The 15,488-nt window shown below is 37.5% G+C and overlaps 1 protein-coding gene across 2 annotated transcripts; it reads left to right on the top strand.

Annotated features, from left to right (window-relative positions):
* Positions 1-568: 568 nt before the first annotated feature.
* Positions 569-13,830, top strand: LOC106139122 (mitochondrial Rho GTPase). 2 transcript variants are annotated; one of them, XM_013340497.2, is made up of 11 exons: positions 569-980; positions 1,669-1,877; positions 2,540-2,692; positions 3,330-3,461; positions 3,612-3,808; positions 4,294-4,483; positions 4,752-4,887; positions 5,274-5,404; positions 5,627-5,854; positions 11,702-11,895; positions 13,536-13,830. In XM_013340497.2, exons 1-11 carry the CDS (start codon positions 788-790, stop codon positions 13,660-13,662), a joined length of 1,890 nt encoding a protein of 629 aa, XP_013195951.1. In that variant the 5' UTR covers positions 569-787; the 3' UTR covers positions 13,663-13,830. The 2 variants fall into 2 exon arrangements, with proteins under 2 accessions (XP_013195951.1, XP_060810937.1); XM_060954954.1 differs by lacking the exon at positions 569-980 and adding an exon at positions 1,229-1,324.
* The last annotated feature ends 1,658 nt before the right edge of the window (positions 13,831-15,488 follow it).

Raw genomic sequence — 15,488 nt, 5'->3', positions numbered from 1 at the left:
TGAAAAATCAATTAATGATTTATCGATTTTTCTTAAGAAAATAATCGATTTTATTATATTGATAGATTTTTTCCTAATTTTTCAATTAATGTCAAAATAAACGCCATATTCAAAAAAATTAACAACAGAAACAGTAAGTTCTTATATAATCAACACAAATTAAAGTTTTTAACAATAAAGTTTAATAAAAGGAACTTTCAGCAACGACTAATGAATAACATATCAACCGAATGTCAGTAAAAAACTGTTCATCGACTTACTCCATCTAGAGAATGATTGATTAAATTAATCAACTAAACTTTTTTAAAAGCACAGAAAGAATGCACAGATGGCGTTAATGTAATACATATTATGGAGCTATGATAGTATTCTTTGGCAGTTCGCGTTCCGGTCTCCAAGCTTGAAGACAAAAACGTAATGTCGGAGTGCATTTATTGCATGATTATAAACATCGATTATTAATTTTGAAAAATCGCGTATAAAAATCGATTTTTATTTTTTTAAAATTGATTTTTAATCGAATTTTTCCATAATCGATTTTTTTTTCACATTCCTAGCTTGCTGTAAGTGAGTTTCGCATTATATTAATATCTGTGATTTCGCATCTGTGATCACTGTGATGTGATGAAATGTGAATGGGAGTGAAAAATAAAGTCAAATATTTTAAATGTAAAAAAAACAGCAATAAAATATTTTAAATATTTTTGTGATTTACCAAAATTATGTTCAATTATCTAAAAAGAAATAAAATGTTTACGTAATACACATAAAACTCCGAATAGCCATAATGGTTTACGAATCATTGCCCCGAAATGTTCGCATTCTTTTGCTGGGTGAGCCAGGAGTCGGAAAAACTTCTCTTATTCTTTCTTTGGTGACTGAAGAATTTACAGAACATGTGCCACCGAAAGCAGAAGAAATTACAATCCCAGCCGATGTTACACCTGAGCAAGTACCAACGAACATTGTTGATGTTTGCGGTATGTTTTTGCGATGATTTCGTTTTCCTGCATTATGTCATAATGTATGTCTTTGTTATTTGTTGTGTGGAGAAAACCATCAGAGGGCCATTATAAAAGACCTGAGGAACTTGTCAAATATAAAAATATTTTTTCGAACTCGTTGATATAAAATAAGTCCATAATAAAACTTATACTTGATAGAAAATCAGTTTTATTATGGAATTAGAACTGAGTTTCTACTGACTGAGTAACTACCTACTTGAATTATTTCAAAATGATAAAAAAATATTGCATCAACATATTCTTATCTGATCTTTTAACTGTGGCTCATCACTGTAAAAATTAGGTTCATAGAAAGTATGGTAGGTACTTACTTGTTAATTATTTGGTTTAAGTAAATAATTAAAAAGTGAAAAAAAACTATTTAGTTTTGCAGAATCTTTTTATTCCATTTCACAGTTAAAATTTCAATTAAATCAAGCCACATTTCTATTCAAATTCTAAGTTTAGATAATAGGAAGTTGACTTTATTGAACAAAATACTGCAGTACAGGTTATTACCGCTTCTTCTATAATGACAATTTGAAAGCTGCAGAAAACTTTAGTTTTATGTAATTTATTTGACGTCAACCAATGTTGTATGAATTAAAATGTTAAATTTGCATTGAATTTAAAAATTATTTACATCTTTTTATGTTATTTGCAGTTGCTGAACAGTCTTTGGAACAATTAGGGGAAGAAATAGAGAAGGCACATGTAATATGCATAGTGTTCTCAGTGGATAGACAGGATACCCTAAGCAAAATAGCTTCTTACTGGCTTCCATTTGTAAGGGACAATTGCCCTGAAGATTTACGTAAGCCAGTGATACTGGTTGGCAACAAAATAGATTTAATTGATTATTCCGTTATTGATGTAAGTATATGTGTTTTACCTTATCAGTAGTAATTGGTATTATTTTTTGATAATAAAATTTTAATTTAATTTTAATTAATACAATCTTTTTAACTAGTACATGAATTAAAGGTTTTAATTCATATACTAAACTACACAGCCAGGCCGCGGCATGGGGTTAGTGTAAATGAATACTTCCTGTACTTATGCCTTTATCTTGTATCATACAATATTAACAATTTTCTATAGTATGTTATTAACTAAGCACCATCTGTTAATCTTTTCTCTAGGTCATGTTTTATAAACAATTTATATGTTACTTATAGGTATATGCCGTGTGGTTCCCAGCACCAATAAAAAAAGAATAGGACCACTCCATCTTGTTCCCATGGCTGTCGTAAAAGGCGACTAATGTAGATAGGCTTATAAACCTGGGATTTCTTTTAGGCAATTCTATCATTAGGCCAAACAGCTGAATGTAGCCTATCAGTCTTTTCAAGACTGTTGGCTCTGTCTACCCTGCAAGGGATATAGACGTGATTATATGTATGTCACAGGTTACCTGGAAGAGTTCGTGATAAAATCGCCTCTTGCTGCTAAGTTTTTAATAAATGTGAATTTGCTGTAATTTATTGTGGTGCATCAAGAGTTATTGTATTTTAATATATAATTATTCATGGTAGAACATATGGGATATAGCAGAAGAGTATCCAGAAGTAGACAGATGCATTGAATGTTCTGCAAAAACGTTGACAAATGTGTCTGAAATGTTCTACAACGCACAAAAAGCTGTCCTGCATCCCATTTGCCCAATATACTCCATTGATGAACAAGAGGTAAGAATTTGTAATTGAAAAAACTAGGCTTAAAATTAATTTTGGTTTTAATCCAATCATAGTGAAATATGGTTTTAAATAACTAAAACCTGTGTGGGGTTTAAGTTACATAAGTGATAGTTGTGTTCACTGTTTATTTTCTCTCAGAAACAATGAATGCTTAAAAACTACTTGGAAAGTTCAGTGGAAAACAAGAAATAATCAATGAGACTGTGCACTGTTCCTGACATTGTTTTTTTTTGTTGCATCTCTACTCTCAACTTATCTAATAATAATTCCCAATATTCAATCATGGTACCTATTGGATTGGATATGCATACAATAAAAAAATTGTAACTGGCTAATGTCTGTACTGGGAAGATATTGCCAAAAAAGTGATATGGGGGATGTATATAAGAGCAAAAGGCCAAAAATGGGACTTTTAGAATTTCTGTCTGCTTGCATTAAAAATTTTCCACCCAACACTCAAAAGGTAATACCGGGCTCAGCTTTAATCTATTGAGATTGTCAGTGATCTTTTTCTGCGAACTTAGTCGCGGGCAACAGATAGTAAGGAACAAATTGGTTTACAATAATATCTATTCTAATAATGTACTTCATAGAAATTCTTAAGGTTTTAAATATTTTTCTATTGCAGTTAACAGAAAAATGTAAGAAAGCACTAACAAGAATATTCAAAATATGTGACTTGGACGGCGATGGACTTCTGGATGATTATGAGGTGACAATATTTCAGAGGAAATGTTTTGATACACCACTGCAACTACAGGTGAAATTTCATAATTTTTCTTCTTGTTATGAATAAATTTTAGAAAAACAAAAAAACGAGTGTGTGTATGACGTTAAAAATATACCTTGCTAGTAATCAAACATCAATTTCAGACATGTTAACTATTAATTATGTTTAAAATATTTGCAGGTTTTAGATGAGGTAAAATCGGTGATTGCCCAGAACATCGCTGGTGGAATTGAGAATGATTGTATTACAGTCAAAGGTTTTATTTTCCTACACTGTTTATTTATACAAAGAGGAAGAAACGAAACCACGTGGACTGTACTCCGCAAGTTTGGATATGATGAGAGTTTAGAACTAACCCACAGCTATTTATATGCTAAGTATGTTTTTAGGTTAATATGTAGCATTTACATTCGATTTTTTTTACTATAAGTTGTAAATTCCCATTATTTTCTCTGCCTGTATGTATGTATGCACTAATCTCGAAAAGTTGTGGACAGATTTTGATCCTGTTCAAAATATTGGAAAAAGGATTTTCTGAGGAAAGTTTATATTTTTAAATGATATCCCCACGAAGACTGGGTGAGACACTAGTCAAAATAATAAAAAAGTAAATGTTATGAAAATAACACTTAAAAAAGGTCAATATCAACCTGCGCTCAAATATTTTTTCATATTTTATAGATAATACAAAATATAAACTTACAAAATAAAAACGGAATATTGTTTCTCTCTGTGTTGTATTGTCGATAATGATAACAATTTCGGCAGCTTCGTGTCGGTATCAATAATATTTAAAAATGCATAGCAAGCATAGTTGATTAAAACATTGTGTTAGACATTAATAACTCAATTTCTCTTGCAGTATAAAAGTTCCTGTTGGTTGCACTACAGAGTTGTCATACAAGGGACAACAATTTCTTACTCAGTTATTTGAAAAATATGACAGGGATAAGGATGGCATGCTAAACCCGACAGAATTAAAAAATGTATTTTCTTGCTGCCCTAGGATACCTTGGCATAACTTAAGATACACTGTTCCAACAAATGATAAGGTAAATAAAAAGTTTGTACATAGTTCCTCACTTACAAAGTGATGAAGTATAGAATCCGTGGGGAACGGCTAGTCTTCATTATATTTAGAGATGATAGAAATATTGCAGAAAAAGCTTGCGCGAAAAGAGTAATAAATGTAAAGGATCGTGCCGAGCTCTTCCGGGGAAAAGTCATGATTTTATGTATGTAAAATATGGCACAGATTGTAGAAATCCTCAAACTTGTGTTATAATAATTTTTGACATTAAATGAGTTAATTTGTTGCAGGGCTATTTGACATTACAAGGGTGGATGTGTCGGTGGACTTTAATGACCCTTACGGATTTGCAGAACACTAGCGCATATTTAGCATATCTTGGGTTTAATTTTCTAGAAAATGAGTCACAAAAAGCCGCTATACATAGTAAGTGGTAAAGGTTCATTTAAAAACTTTAAAGATATATGTAAAATAAGAATATAATTTAATTAATATCTGTTTGTCATCACTATAAAATCTTAAGTGAATTATTTATTATACAGGACAATATGAGATCTGTTCAATAGAACCACGTATATAGAATATGCCTGCGGCTATACCCGTGTGAAACAAACCGCATTAGCTCTTGTTAATTTCTGATTCCGTGGGAATTTCGGAAAATAGGGTTAACACTAAACAAAGAATTTACAAGTTTGGCTAGAATTCATCACTTTGTTAAGCATGTTTACAAATTTGTCCAAATCCAAGTCCCTCCCCCAAGTGTATTGAACAGTGAACAATAACCATAATGCGTGTTATGATTATTATTACAGTAACGCGTGAGAAAAAGGTGGATATTGCCAAGAAACAGTCGAGCCGTAACGTTTACCAGTGCCACGTCATTGGCCCGCGATCGTGTGGCAAAACCTCTATTTGTAGGAGTTTCCTTGGTATTGCGCATAAGGTGAGGTTCATTTTTTCATTGCAAAAAAAAACATGATTTGTACGCTCAAGTTTCTTTGAGCGTTAACGCTTATTTTTTATATTTAGATTTTTTTTTTCAATAAACTAAGCCATTGCCATTTGTCTATTTAGACATAACCGAAAACCCTACAGTACATAAATAGTGTAAAACTTGAAACTTATTCATAAATTAATTAAAATAAATATAAACTTAATATGACAGAAAATAAAGCCGCACGCGAACGAGCGCGGGGACAGCAACGTCGCTGACACCTGCTGCATAAACACGGTGCTCGTGTACGGCCAGGAGAAGTACCTGGTTCTGAAGGAGATCCCAATCGCTCGCGTCTCGGATTCCTTGCAGCCCAACGAGGTGAACTGCGACGTCGCCTGCTTGGTGTACGACGTGGCAGCTAGCAGGTCCTTCGAGTACATCGCGAGGGTTTATATAGTAAGTTTGTACTTGTTTTCTAGCGAAAGTAAATGCTTATAAACTTGAATTCTTCTTTAAGGCGATGGCCGAGCAAACTGTAACTATCTCAAATTGAATTCTATCTGACTCTTTCGGTCGGAGCCTTTTTGGTTGACTGTGTTTGATCGAAGGCTCTGGTATAACTGTAAATAAATAAAATAAATAAATAAATATATACGGGACAAATTACACTGATTGAGTTAGCCTCGAAGTAAGTTCGACACTTGTGTTACGAGATACTAACTCAACGATACTATATTTTATAATAAATACTTATATAGATAAACATCCAAGACCCAGGACAATCAGAAAAAGTTCTTTTCTCATCATGCCCTGACCGGGATTCGAACCCGGGACCTCCGGTGTCACAGACAAGCGTACTACCGCTGAGCCACAGAGGCCGTTGTACTGTATGTAGTTTTGATTACTCCTTATGTCAAGTCTTGCGGGTATCTATTCAGTAATAAACCAGCATTGAAGCAAGGCGGTTGTTTTATTAAGCTCCGATATATCATCTGGCGACGAGGCATCACTACCCACGTAATTTAAAAAAAAAAAACAAAATGTCGACAATAAAAATTTGTCAACGCGTTATGTGAATAAATATATCCGGGACAAATTACACAGATTGAGTTAGCCTCGAAGTAAGTTCGAGACTTGTGTTACGAGATACTAACTCAACGATACTATATTTTATAATAATAATAATAAATACTTATATAGATAAACATCCAAGACCCAGGCCAATCAGAAAAAGTTCTTTTCTCATCATGCCCTGGCCGGGATTCGAACCCGGGACCCCCGGTGTCACAGACAAGCGTATTACCGCTGCGCCACAGAGGCCGTCAAAATTGGAAATCTTACGATTTTTGACCATAAAATTCACGAATGGGAAGTTTTTTACGGAAAATTGACGCAATTCATCAAGTTGAATAATATTTCGGTTGAAAATCAAAGTGCAGTGCTGTTAACAAACTTATCGGATGAATCCTACCGTCTGGTTCGGGGCCTTGTGCATCCGAATAAGCTTGAAGAATCAAACTATAGTGAGCTGGTGAAGTTACTCAACACGCATTTTACGCCAAAAAGGTCGACGTTCGTTGACAGAGCGAAGTTCTATGACGCGGTAAAATCGGATGGCGAGAGCATCGAAGATTGGGCTGCGAGGCTACGTGGGCTGGCGGTATATTGCGATTTTGGACCGGAACTCCATACCGTGCTGCGGGACCGTTTCGTTTTGGGCTTTGGAACAGGACGGGAGCGCGACCGTCTGTTTGAAGCAGATTCAAAGACGCTGACACTAGCGCAAGCGATGGAAATTGCCCAAAAAGCAGCGTGTGTCCGTCAGGCACGCGCTAGCGTCGCAGGTGGCGCAGGGGCAGCTGATATCAAGGAGGAGTCCGTGTTCTATGCAGGGGATCATCGACGCGCAGGCGGAGGCGCGGGTAGCAGCGGCCGTCAGGGAGGCGGTCGTAAGGTCGATGATAATGAAGTGCGTTGCGCGGTGTGCGGTTACAGGAATCACGATGGTTCTAAGTGTAGATTCAAAAATTACAAGTGCCTTGTTTGTGGTCAAAAAGGTCACCTAAAAAGGATGTGCGTAGTTAAAAAGTCAAATGTGCATAATATCGTGCCGGAAAATGTGGGCTCGGATCGAGAGGATTGCAGTGAATGTGAATTATTCAACATGAGGTATGTGGTCAATAAACCGATTAAATTATCAGTTAGGATAAACGATGTAGATATGTGTATGGAGTTAGATTCTGGGTCGGGGAGTTCAATTATTTCAAGTACATTATATGTACAGCATTTTTCTAACCTAAAATTGTTTAAGAGCGATGTAAATATGTGTCTTTACAATGGACACAAAATCATCCCCCTGGGATATTTTATTGCGAAAGTTAAATATATTAAATCTGTACATGAAATTAAAATGTATGTATTTAAAAATGGCGGACCCCCTCTCTTGGGTCGTGACTTTATGGCGAAATTTAAAATTTATTTTGCTACTAAAAATTATATGATAACTGATAATAAAATCTGCAAAGAATTGCCACGTCTATTGATACAGTTCCCAAACCTGTGGAAAGATGAGTTAGGGTCTTTTAATAGGTTTGAAATTGATTTAAAACTTAAAGACAAAGCATCGGCAAAATTTTTCAAACCTCGCACCGTTCCCTTCGCTCTCAAAGATAAGGTGAGCGCAGAGCTCGACCGGCTCGTGAGTGTAGGCATTTTAAAACCGGTTTGTTATTCCGATTATGCTACGCCGATTGTTCCGGTATTAAAGGAGAATGGTAAACTAAAAATTGCAGGCGATTTTTCATGCACTCTAAATAAGGACCTGGAAATTGATAAGTACCCATTACCTAGAATTGAAGAGGTGTTTTCCAAAATTGGTGGGGGGGAGTGCTACTCAAAATTAGATTTGAGTAATGCTTATAATCAATTTAGATTATCTGAGTCGTCCCAAAAATTATGTACGATTAATACACATAAGGGCCTTTTTTCCTATACACGTTTAGTCTATGGTTTAGCTTGTGCACCTGCTATCTTTCAAAGGGCTATGGAGACCTTGTTGGCAGGGATAGAAGGGGTTAGTATCTGGCTGGACGACGTCTGTATTACTGGGCCGAATAAAGAGTCTCATTTGTCTAGACTTCACGAGGTTTTAAGTAGGTTAGACGATGCAGGTTTACGGCTACAGAAAGAAAAATGTTGTTTTTTTTCAGGAGAGCGTAACCTACTTAGGGTATGTCATAGATAAAAATGGCCTAAGAACGTGTCCAACCAAAGTGGAAGCTATCGTTTGTGCTCCGGCACCTACTGATATGTTAGGCGTAAAACGTTTCCTAGGAATCGTAAATTATTATAGGAACTTCATACCGAATGCATCAGCCTTATTAAATCCGTTGCATGAACTTCTTCGCACGGACGCAATATGGCAATGGGGGGAGCGTCAAGAGGAGGCGTTTAAAGAAGTCAAACGGATCCTAGCTAGCGAGCGGGTACTTGCTCATTTTGACCCGTCCGCGCCGCTCGTACTGACGGTGGACGCGGGCCCCGCCGGCCTCGGCGCCGTGCTGGCTCATCAGGACGCCAACGGGCGCGAGCGACCGATTGCCTTCGCGTCGCGATCTTTGTCAAAGAGCGAAAAGAATTATAGCCAGATACAGAAGGAAGCAACAGCTATAATTTTTGGAGTTAGGCATTTTCATCAATACATCTATGGTCGCAGTGAACCTTTTATATTAAAAACCGACCATAGGCCGTTGTTGTCAATTTTTGATAAAAACAAAGGGGTTTCGGTAACAGCAGCCTTACGTCTGCAGAGGTATGCCATAATATTGTCCGCATATAATTATACAGTGAAGTACATAGATGGCAAAAGTAACGACGTGGCGGATTATTTTTCTCGATCTCCATTGCCAGTATCAGTTAACAACGAAGGCGAGCAAGACGCAAATTCTAAATATTTTCTTTTCCTTGAAGAAAGAGCGGAACCGGTTCTATTTTCAGATTTAAAACGTGCCATACAATCTGATAAAGTTTTGCAAACGGTTATTAAATACATGAAAATTGGTTGGCCTAGGAAAGTTAAATGTAAGAATATTGTGCCTTATTTTCAATGTAAAACTGACTTGGAGGTTATCAATGATTGTTTGTTTCGCGGACATAGGGTTGTCGTTCCGGATATTTTTAGAGAAAGAATGTTAAAAGAGCTTCACTCAGCACATTTCGGTGTAGTTAAAACTAAAAGCGCGGCTCGTAGTAGAATGTGGTGGCCGGGAATCGACGCCGACATTGAGCGGTGGGTCGGCGCCTGCGCAGCTTGCTCCGCAGTGCGCAGTGCTCCGCCGCGAGCGGCCCCCGCGCCCTGGCCGCGCCCCTCGGCACCCTGGCATCGCATTCACATTGACTACATGGCTTTAGGACAGGCTATATATTTAATTGTTATTGATGCATTTTCCAAATGGTTGGAATGTATTTATATGGAACGTGGCACTTCTACATTCGCATTGATACAAAAACTAAGAGAAATGTTTTGTAGGTTTGGTTTGCCTAAGGTTATTGTATCTGACAATGATGTAAAAATTAATTCTGCTGAATTTCATACATTCTGTAAATCTAATGGTATTAAATATTTAACATCGCCTATCTACCACCCAGCTAGTAATGGCCAAGCAGAAAATTCTGTCAAAACTTGTAAAAAAATGTTAAAATGTATGTTTTTGGAGAGCAACTTGTGTCAAAGGAAAATTTTAGAAAAATTACAGAGCTATTTGTTTAGTTATAGGAATACTGTTCATTGTGCTACAGGTTCAACTCCAGCTGAACTTATGTTAGGTCGCAATCTGAGATGCAGGTTAGATCTTATCTTGCCACAAAACTCGAAGCCCGATGACATTGTAAACAATGAGTCAGCATTATTAAAGCCTAGTAGACGCTTCATAGTAGGTGAAGCAGTATGGGCGAGATGGTTTGTTGCTAGAAAAGCTATTTGGTGTACAGGCATTATAAACAAAGTTGTGGGTTCAAGAATGTATGAAATTTATTTTAAGGATTATAATAGTTATGGTTATAGACATATAGATCAAATAAGGAAGTTAACTAAGGCTAATGTTACAAATAATGATATGATAAGCGACGACGACGGGGACACGGCCGGTCCAGATACGTGTTTATTGTCTGACCCGAGCGTGTCCTCCACGCCTGCCCCGGCGCCCGACTCGCGCGCCCCGCAGCCCGCGCCCGCGTCCGCCGCGGCGCCGCCACAGCTCGCGCCGGCATCGGCACATAGCCCTGATCTGCCTACTTATGTTGAGGGGGGAGAGATGTCGGTAATGTCCGGTGGTGGAGGTGATACTCGGTGTGAGAGAGATCAAGACGATGGGGAAGTGTGGGCAGAGGCTTGTGAGGGAAATGTGATTCAGGCTCAATCATCGGAGCGGAGTGAAAATCAGAATGAGGTAGTTGCGGCGACTAACGACAAACAAAGTAATTTAAATGAAGATATTGCTAGACGTTCTAAAAGAGTTCGGAAACCAACGGTTTTCTTTGAACCGTAGGCTCCTCATTCGTTTTTCAAGCAGACAAGCCGAGATTGTAGATAATTAGGTATATTGATTTGTTATTAAGATTTAAAACATATATATTATATAAGGATGAGCAGAGCAGTGTCAGTTTTTTAGTTGATAATTAGATTAGTTAGTGATATTATTGTTACAGGTTTCCAAATTAATGTTGGAGGGAGTTGTACTGTATGTAGTTTTGATTACTCCTTATGTCAAGTCTTGCGGGTATCTATTCAGTAATAAACCAGCATTGAAGCAAGGCGGTTGTTTTATTAAGCTCCGATATATCAATAACCCTTAGAGGCGTGATTTGCACTAACATTTTTTAAAAAAACAAACGTGTATAATCCTCGCTACGCTCATTAGTTAGTATTGCACGCAAGACGCGGTAAACTTAACCCTATTTTTAGAGTATTTCATAACATTCAACTTCTTGGCCCGAGGAGCCAAGAGTGGGTAAGTCCATAACCCTGGATATTACACGAAGCGTTTCTCGCCTGACCTACGCAACTTTTGCAGATTAATCTTGCCCATTAAGGTTGGTAAAACGTCATCTAGTTTCCTGAATATGCACCGATTATTGCCTCGTCGTAAGAGTATTAAAATACATAAGTTTCATTTCTAACTCATACTCTCTCTAGAGTTATATGCATTTACCAGTTTTATCATCCCTTTAACTATTCAAACACTGACCGTCTTAATATTATTAAATTTAAATGTCTTATTATCAAGAATATCCATAAATTTCCAGAAATATTTCGCCGAAAGCCACATTCCAGTTCTGATAGTGGGTACGAAGGGCGACTCGCTTGTGGCGCGGCAGGAGTACATGCTGCAGCCCGAGGTGTTCTGCGCCAAGTACCAGCTCCTGGCGCCGCAGATGTTCAACATCAAGGAGAACAAACACGACATCTTTGTCAAACTTGCCACCATGGCCGCGTTTCCGTAAGTATAATTTTGTCGCTCACCTACTAATGCTGTTGTGGCGACATCTCTACGCCACTCGCCACAAACATCAAATCAAACAACTACTGTCAATCATCGCGAAGAAAATGACGCGCTCAACCAATAGCAGCGAAGTATCTAGAACGCGATTTCAGAGATTTCACGGATTGGAGCTATATATACAACCTCCGACACAACATCGTTGGAGCCGCGGTTCCCCAGGCATAACACCTAGCCTGGCGGAAGATCTTCCCTTTGGTGGCGGTCGAGCCGAATCATTGCTCCCGCTACATTGGTGACCCCGACGTGATTGGAAGCAACCTTCTCCATCATCAATCAACTCCAACTCAAGCCAGCAACTGGGTATCGCAGCAGGTCCATCGCAGCCGACTCACCGAGCTTCCTGGTCCTGTCTTCACCCGCACTTCACTCTCATCGACTTCAGCGACCGACGCATCTACCGCAGCCCACGCCTGGATCTCTTCGACGGCCGCTCTTCTCTCCAGCGTGGCAGCTCTGCACGATTTCTCCCGGCGCCAACAAGTCGACTTCGCTCTCTACTGTCTCGACTCACCGCAGACTACGAGCAACGCAACGGCTCACTCCTGACTCACTAGGACTTCGAGCAACTTCCGACTCACTGGAAGACAACTGGCACTTGCAAGCTACTGAAGCACAGATTGCACAGCAAGATCAAGACTTCAGACCTCCGGTCTTGGGGGGGAGTACTGTGGCGACATCTCTACGCCACTCGCCACAAACATCAAATCAAACAACTACTGTCAATCATCGCGAAGAAAATGACGCGCTCAACCAATAGCAGCGAAGTATCTAGAACGCGATTTCAGAGATTTCACGGATTGGAGCTATATATACAACCTCCGACACAACATCGTCGGAGCCGCGGTTCCCCAGGCATAACACCTAGCCTGGCGGAAGATCTTCCCTTTGGTGGCGGTCGAGCCGAATCATCGCTCCCGCTACATTGGTTAGGTAAAAATTATAGGTTTCATGCTTAACTTACTAGTCTTACCAACCACCACTTTGGAAAGACTAATAATGCTACTAAATGTGGTCAAACGGCACTCTTGTGGGTTCTTTTCTCGACTCCCATAGATATAATTGTGACATTGATTGTAAATTACTTTTAACTGTTTATGCAATAATTGCTGCCTAAGTTGTTATTTTAATTGTTTTTGTCAGTCAATTTCAAGCTGCTTGGATGTTATTCAGCAAACACAGGTGAGAACATAAAATCATAAAACAGTATTGAAATCCAAGTTGTAATATATATTTTTTTTAAATTACATTGCCTTTGCAACGAATATAGCACTGTAGCTTTTACTAGACTTCGCTCCCGTGGGAATTTCCAGAAAAAAATAGTCTATGATTCTTCCTCTAATTAATGCTTTCCTCATCAGTCCAGTACTTTTTGAGATTATTCGATACAAACCAAAAATACATTTTGAAGAAAACTTGGTAGAACCAAGTCAGACTCGAATGAGTTGCTGCCATTTTTTATTTATCTTCTTTATAATTTTCTAATTATAAATAGGTATTTGTTATTATAATAATAAATTTTTAAACTGTTCAATATAATACAATACTGATAAATTTATATTAATCTTAATATTTTCTAGACACTTGAAGCACTTCGCCAGTTTATCCGGGGACAACTCGTCGTGGTGGAAAGCGGGCATCGGCGTCGCCGCGGCAACCGTCATGGGTCTTCTCCTCATCAAAATATTCAGTTTCCAGAGAAGATAAATATCAAGCCATTCATAGAGTATTGCCACATATGTACATAAAGTTGTTGTATTAAAAATAGTTTATATATTAATTTAAACAACAAAGTAGTAGTTATATAGACCAAAGAAATACTTAAAAAGCAATTACATATTGGTTTGATATTTAAATTAAAATTATTTCATTATTTTTATTGCTTTCATTTACCTTTTTCTTCTGCCTGGCTATTGTCCCGGTGGCATCCTCATCACTCTGGAGAGGAGCCCGGGGTAAGCCGACGACCCTGGATTGGGTAAGTCAGGTTTTCACACGAAGCGACTCTCGTCTGACCTCTGTAACGTTTTGGGAACCTAACCGGTATTGGATCATATGGTTACACGTACATACACATCCAGTTGCCTAAATGTGCAGTTTTCCTCAAGATGTTTTCCCTCACCGTAAGGACATCGGTTAGTTATCAAACTAATGTACCTACATAACTTCGCAAATAGTCATTGGTATATACATTCAAACGCACACTCGAGCTCGAGCCGCAGTCAGCAGTTAGTACCTACTTAAAATAATTCGAAGCGTGCATTTTAATTTCACGTTATTATTTTAATTTATATTAGTTTTTAAATTCATAGGTATATTTTAAATTAACATTTTGAATCATATTGTAAAAGTAAAAACATTGATTTTCAAAATAAATAGGTATTTTATTATATAAATTTCGGTATTTTATTTCAACGACAGCATCTCGAAAACTAGACGTGGTAGCATACATCTGTAAACAGATTTGCATACTGCTAACCAAAGCCATTAAAAATTGCATACTACTCTTTTTGCACCTGGAATAGGCTATTTGACTGTATTAAAAATATACATTTCTTTTATGTCATCAGTCATGTTATTTTTTTGGGGCGATTTGTATTAACGCGAGATAAAAATATTGCATTATTTTAACAAAATCCATCTCAGAAAATTAGGGTTTTTTATGCAGCTGTCACGTGACTAAAAACGAACGTGATTGGCTATTTCTATTATGACGTCAATTATCCATAAACAGACTGTGGATCGTACCGTTCCTTAGTGTTCGCTATTATTTTTCAAGATTTTATAAGTGTTAGATCGCTCAGGATTACTCAGATAACATAGGTATTTAATAATGGAAACCACTTCCGCGAAAGCTGACAGTCGAAACCTACCAAAAGTGGACGCAATAATGGTTGGCGTCTTCTTCAAAAACAATCCAGATTTCTATGCTGCCGAACTGAGGAATGTGAAAACATCAATGTAAGTATATCTTGGTGGTTACCACTGATCTTAGATCTTGATCTGAAACCACTTCTTGCGAATATTCAAATCCATCGGCATAGAAAAAAACAGTTTCGTAGGAGATTTTATTGTTGTATTAGTGCATTGAGGCACTGCACAACATTTATAGGAACTCATTTTAATAATTTTCACACATTTGACGTGGCACAAGTTTAATAAAACAAGAGAAAATATAAACTTTTCGGAACACCAACAAGCTTTGTATGATATTTACACGAAATTTACGTCACTGCATAAACAAAAGCATAAACAAATAAATACCCTAAGATAGTTTTTAGAACTTTGTCAAATAGCCTTTGCCGACCAGTGTTATCAACCATGTGCCGGCGCAAAAATCTTTTTGGTGTTTGTGTGTATGAAAGTGCCTTTTCCCCCTTTCAGACTTTCGAATAATGTAAGGTTCTCATGGTGAAAGAATTTTTGAAATTTGTTTAGTAGGTTTTAAGTAAATGTAAAATCTTTTCTTAAGTAGATACTCTAAGGAATTAACAGATTAAGGAAGACATTTTTGGTTTATGAAATTACAGAAC

Source organism: Amyelois transitella, chromosome 5 (genome assembly GCF_032362555.1).
Source record: "Amyelois transitella isolate CPQ chromosome 5, ilAmyTran1.1, whole genome shotgun sequence".
Classification (NCBI taxonomy): domain Eukaryota; kingdom Metazoa; phylum Arthropoda; class Insecta; order Lepidoptera; family Pyralidae; genus Amyelois; species Amyelois transitella.
Note: the sequence above shows the minus strand (reverse complement) of the source record. Positions and strands in the feature narration are given on the sequence as shown.

Bases quoted from the DNA above. Each gene is read 5' to 3' on its own strand.
- LOC106139122 (XM_013340497.2), top strand. From the start codon at position 788: ATGGTTTACGAATCATTGCCCCGAAATGTTCGCATTCTTTTGCTGGGT. The intron at 981-1,668 runs GTATGTTTTTGC...TGTTATTTGCAG, and splicing joins GAACATTGTTGATGTTTGCG to TTGCTGAACAGTCTTTGGAA. The intron at 5,855-11,701 runs GTAAGTTTGTAC...ATAAATTTCCAG, and splicing joins ACATCGCGAGGGTTTATATA to AAATATTTCGCCGAAAGCCA.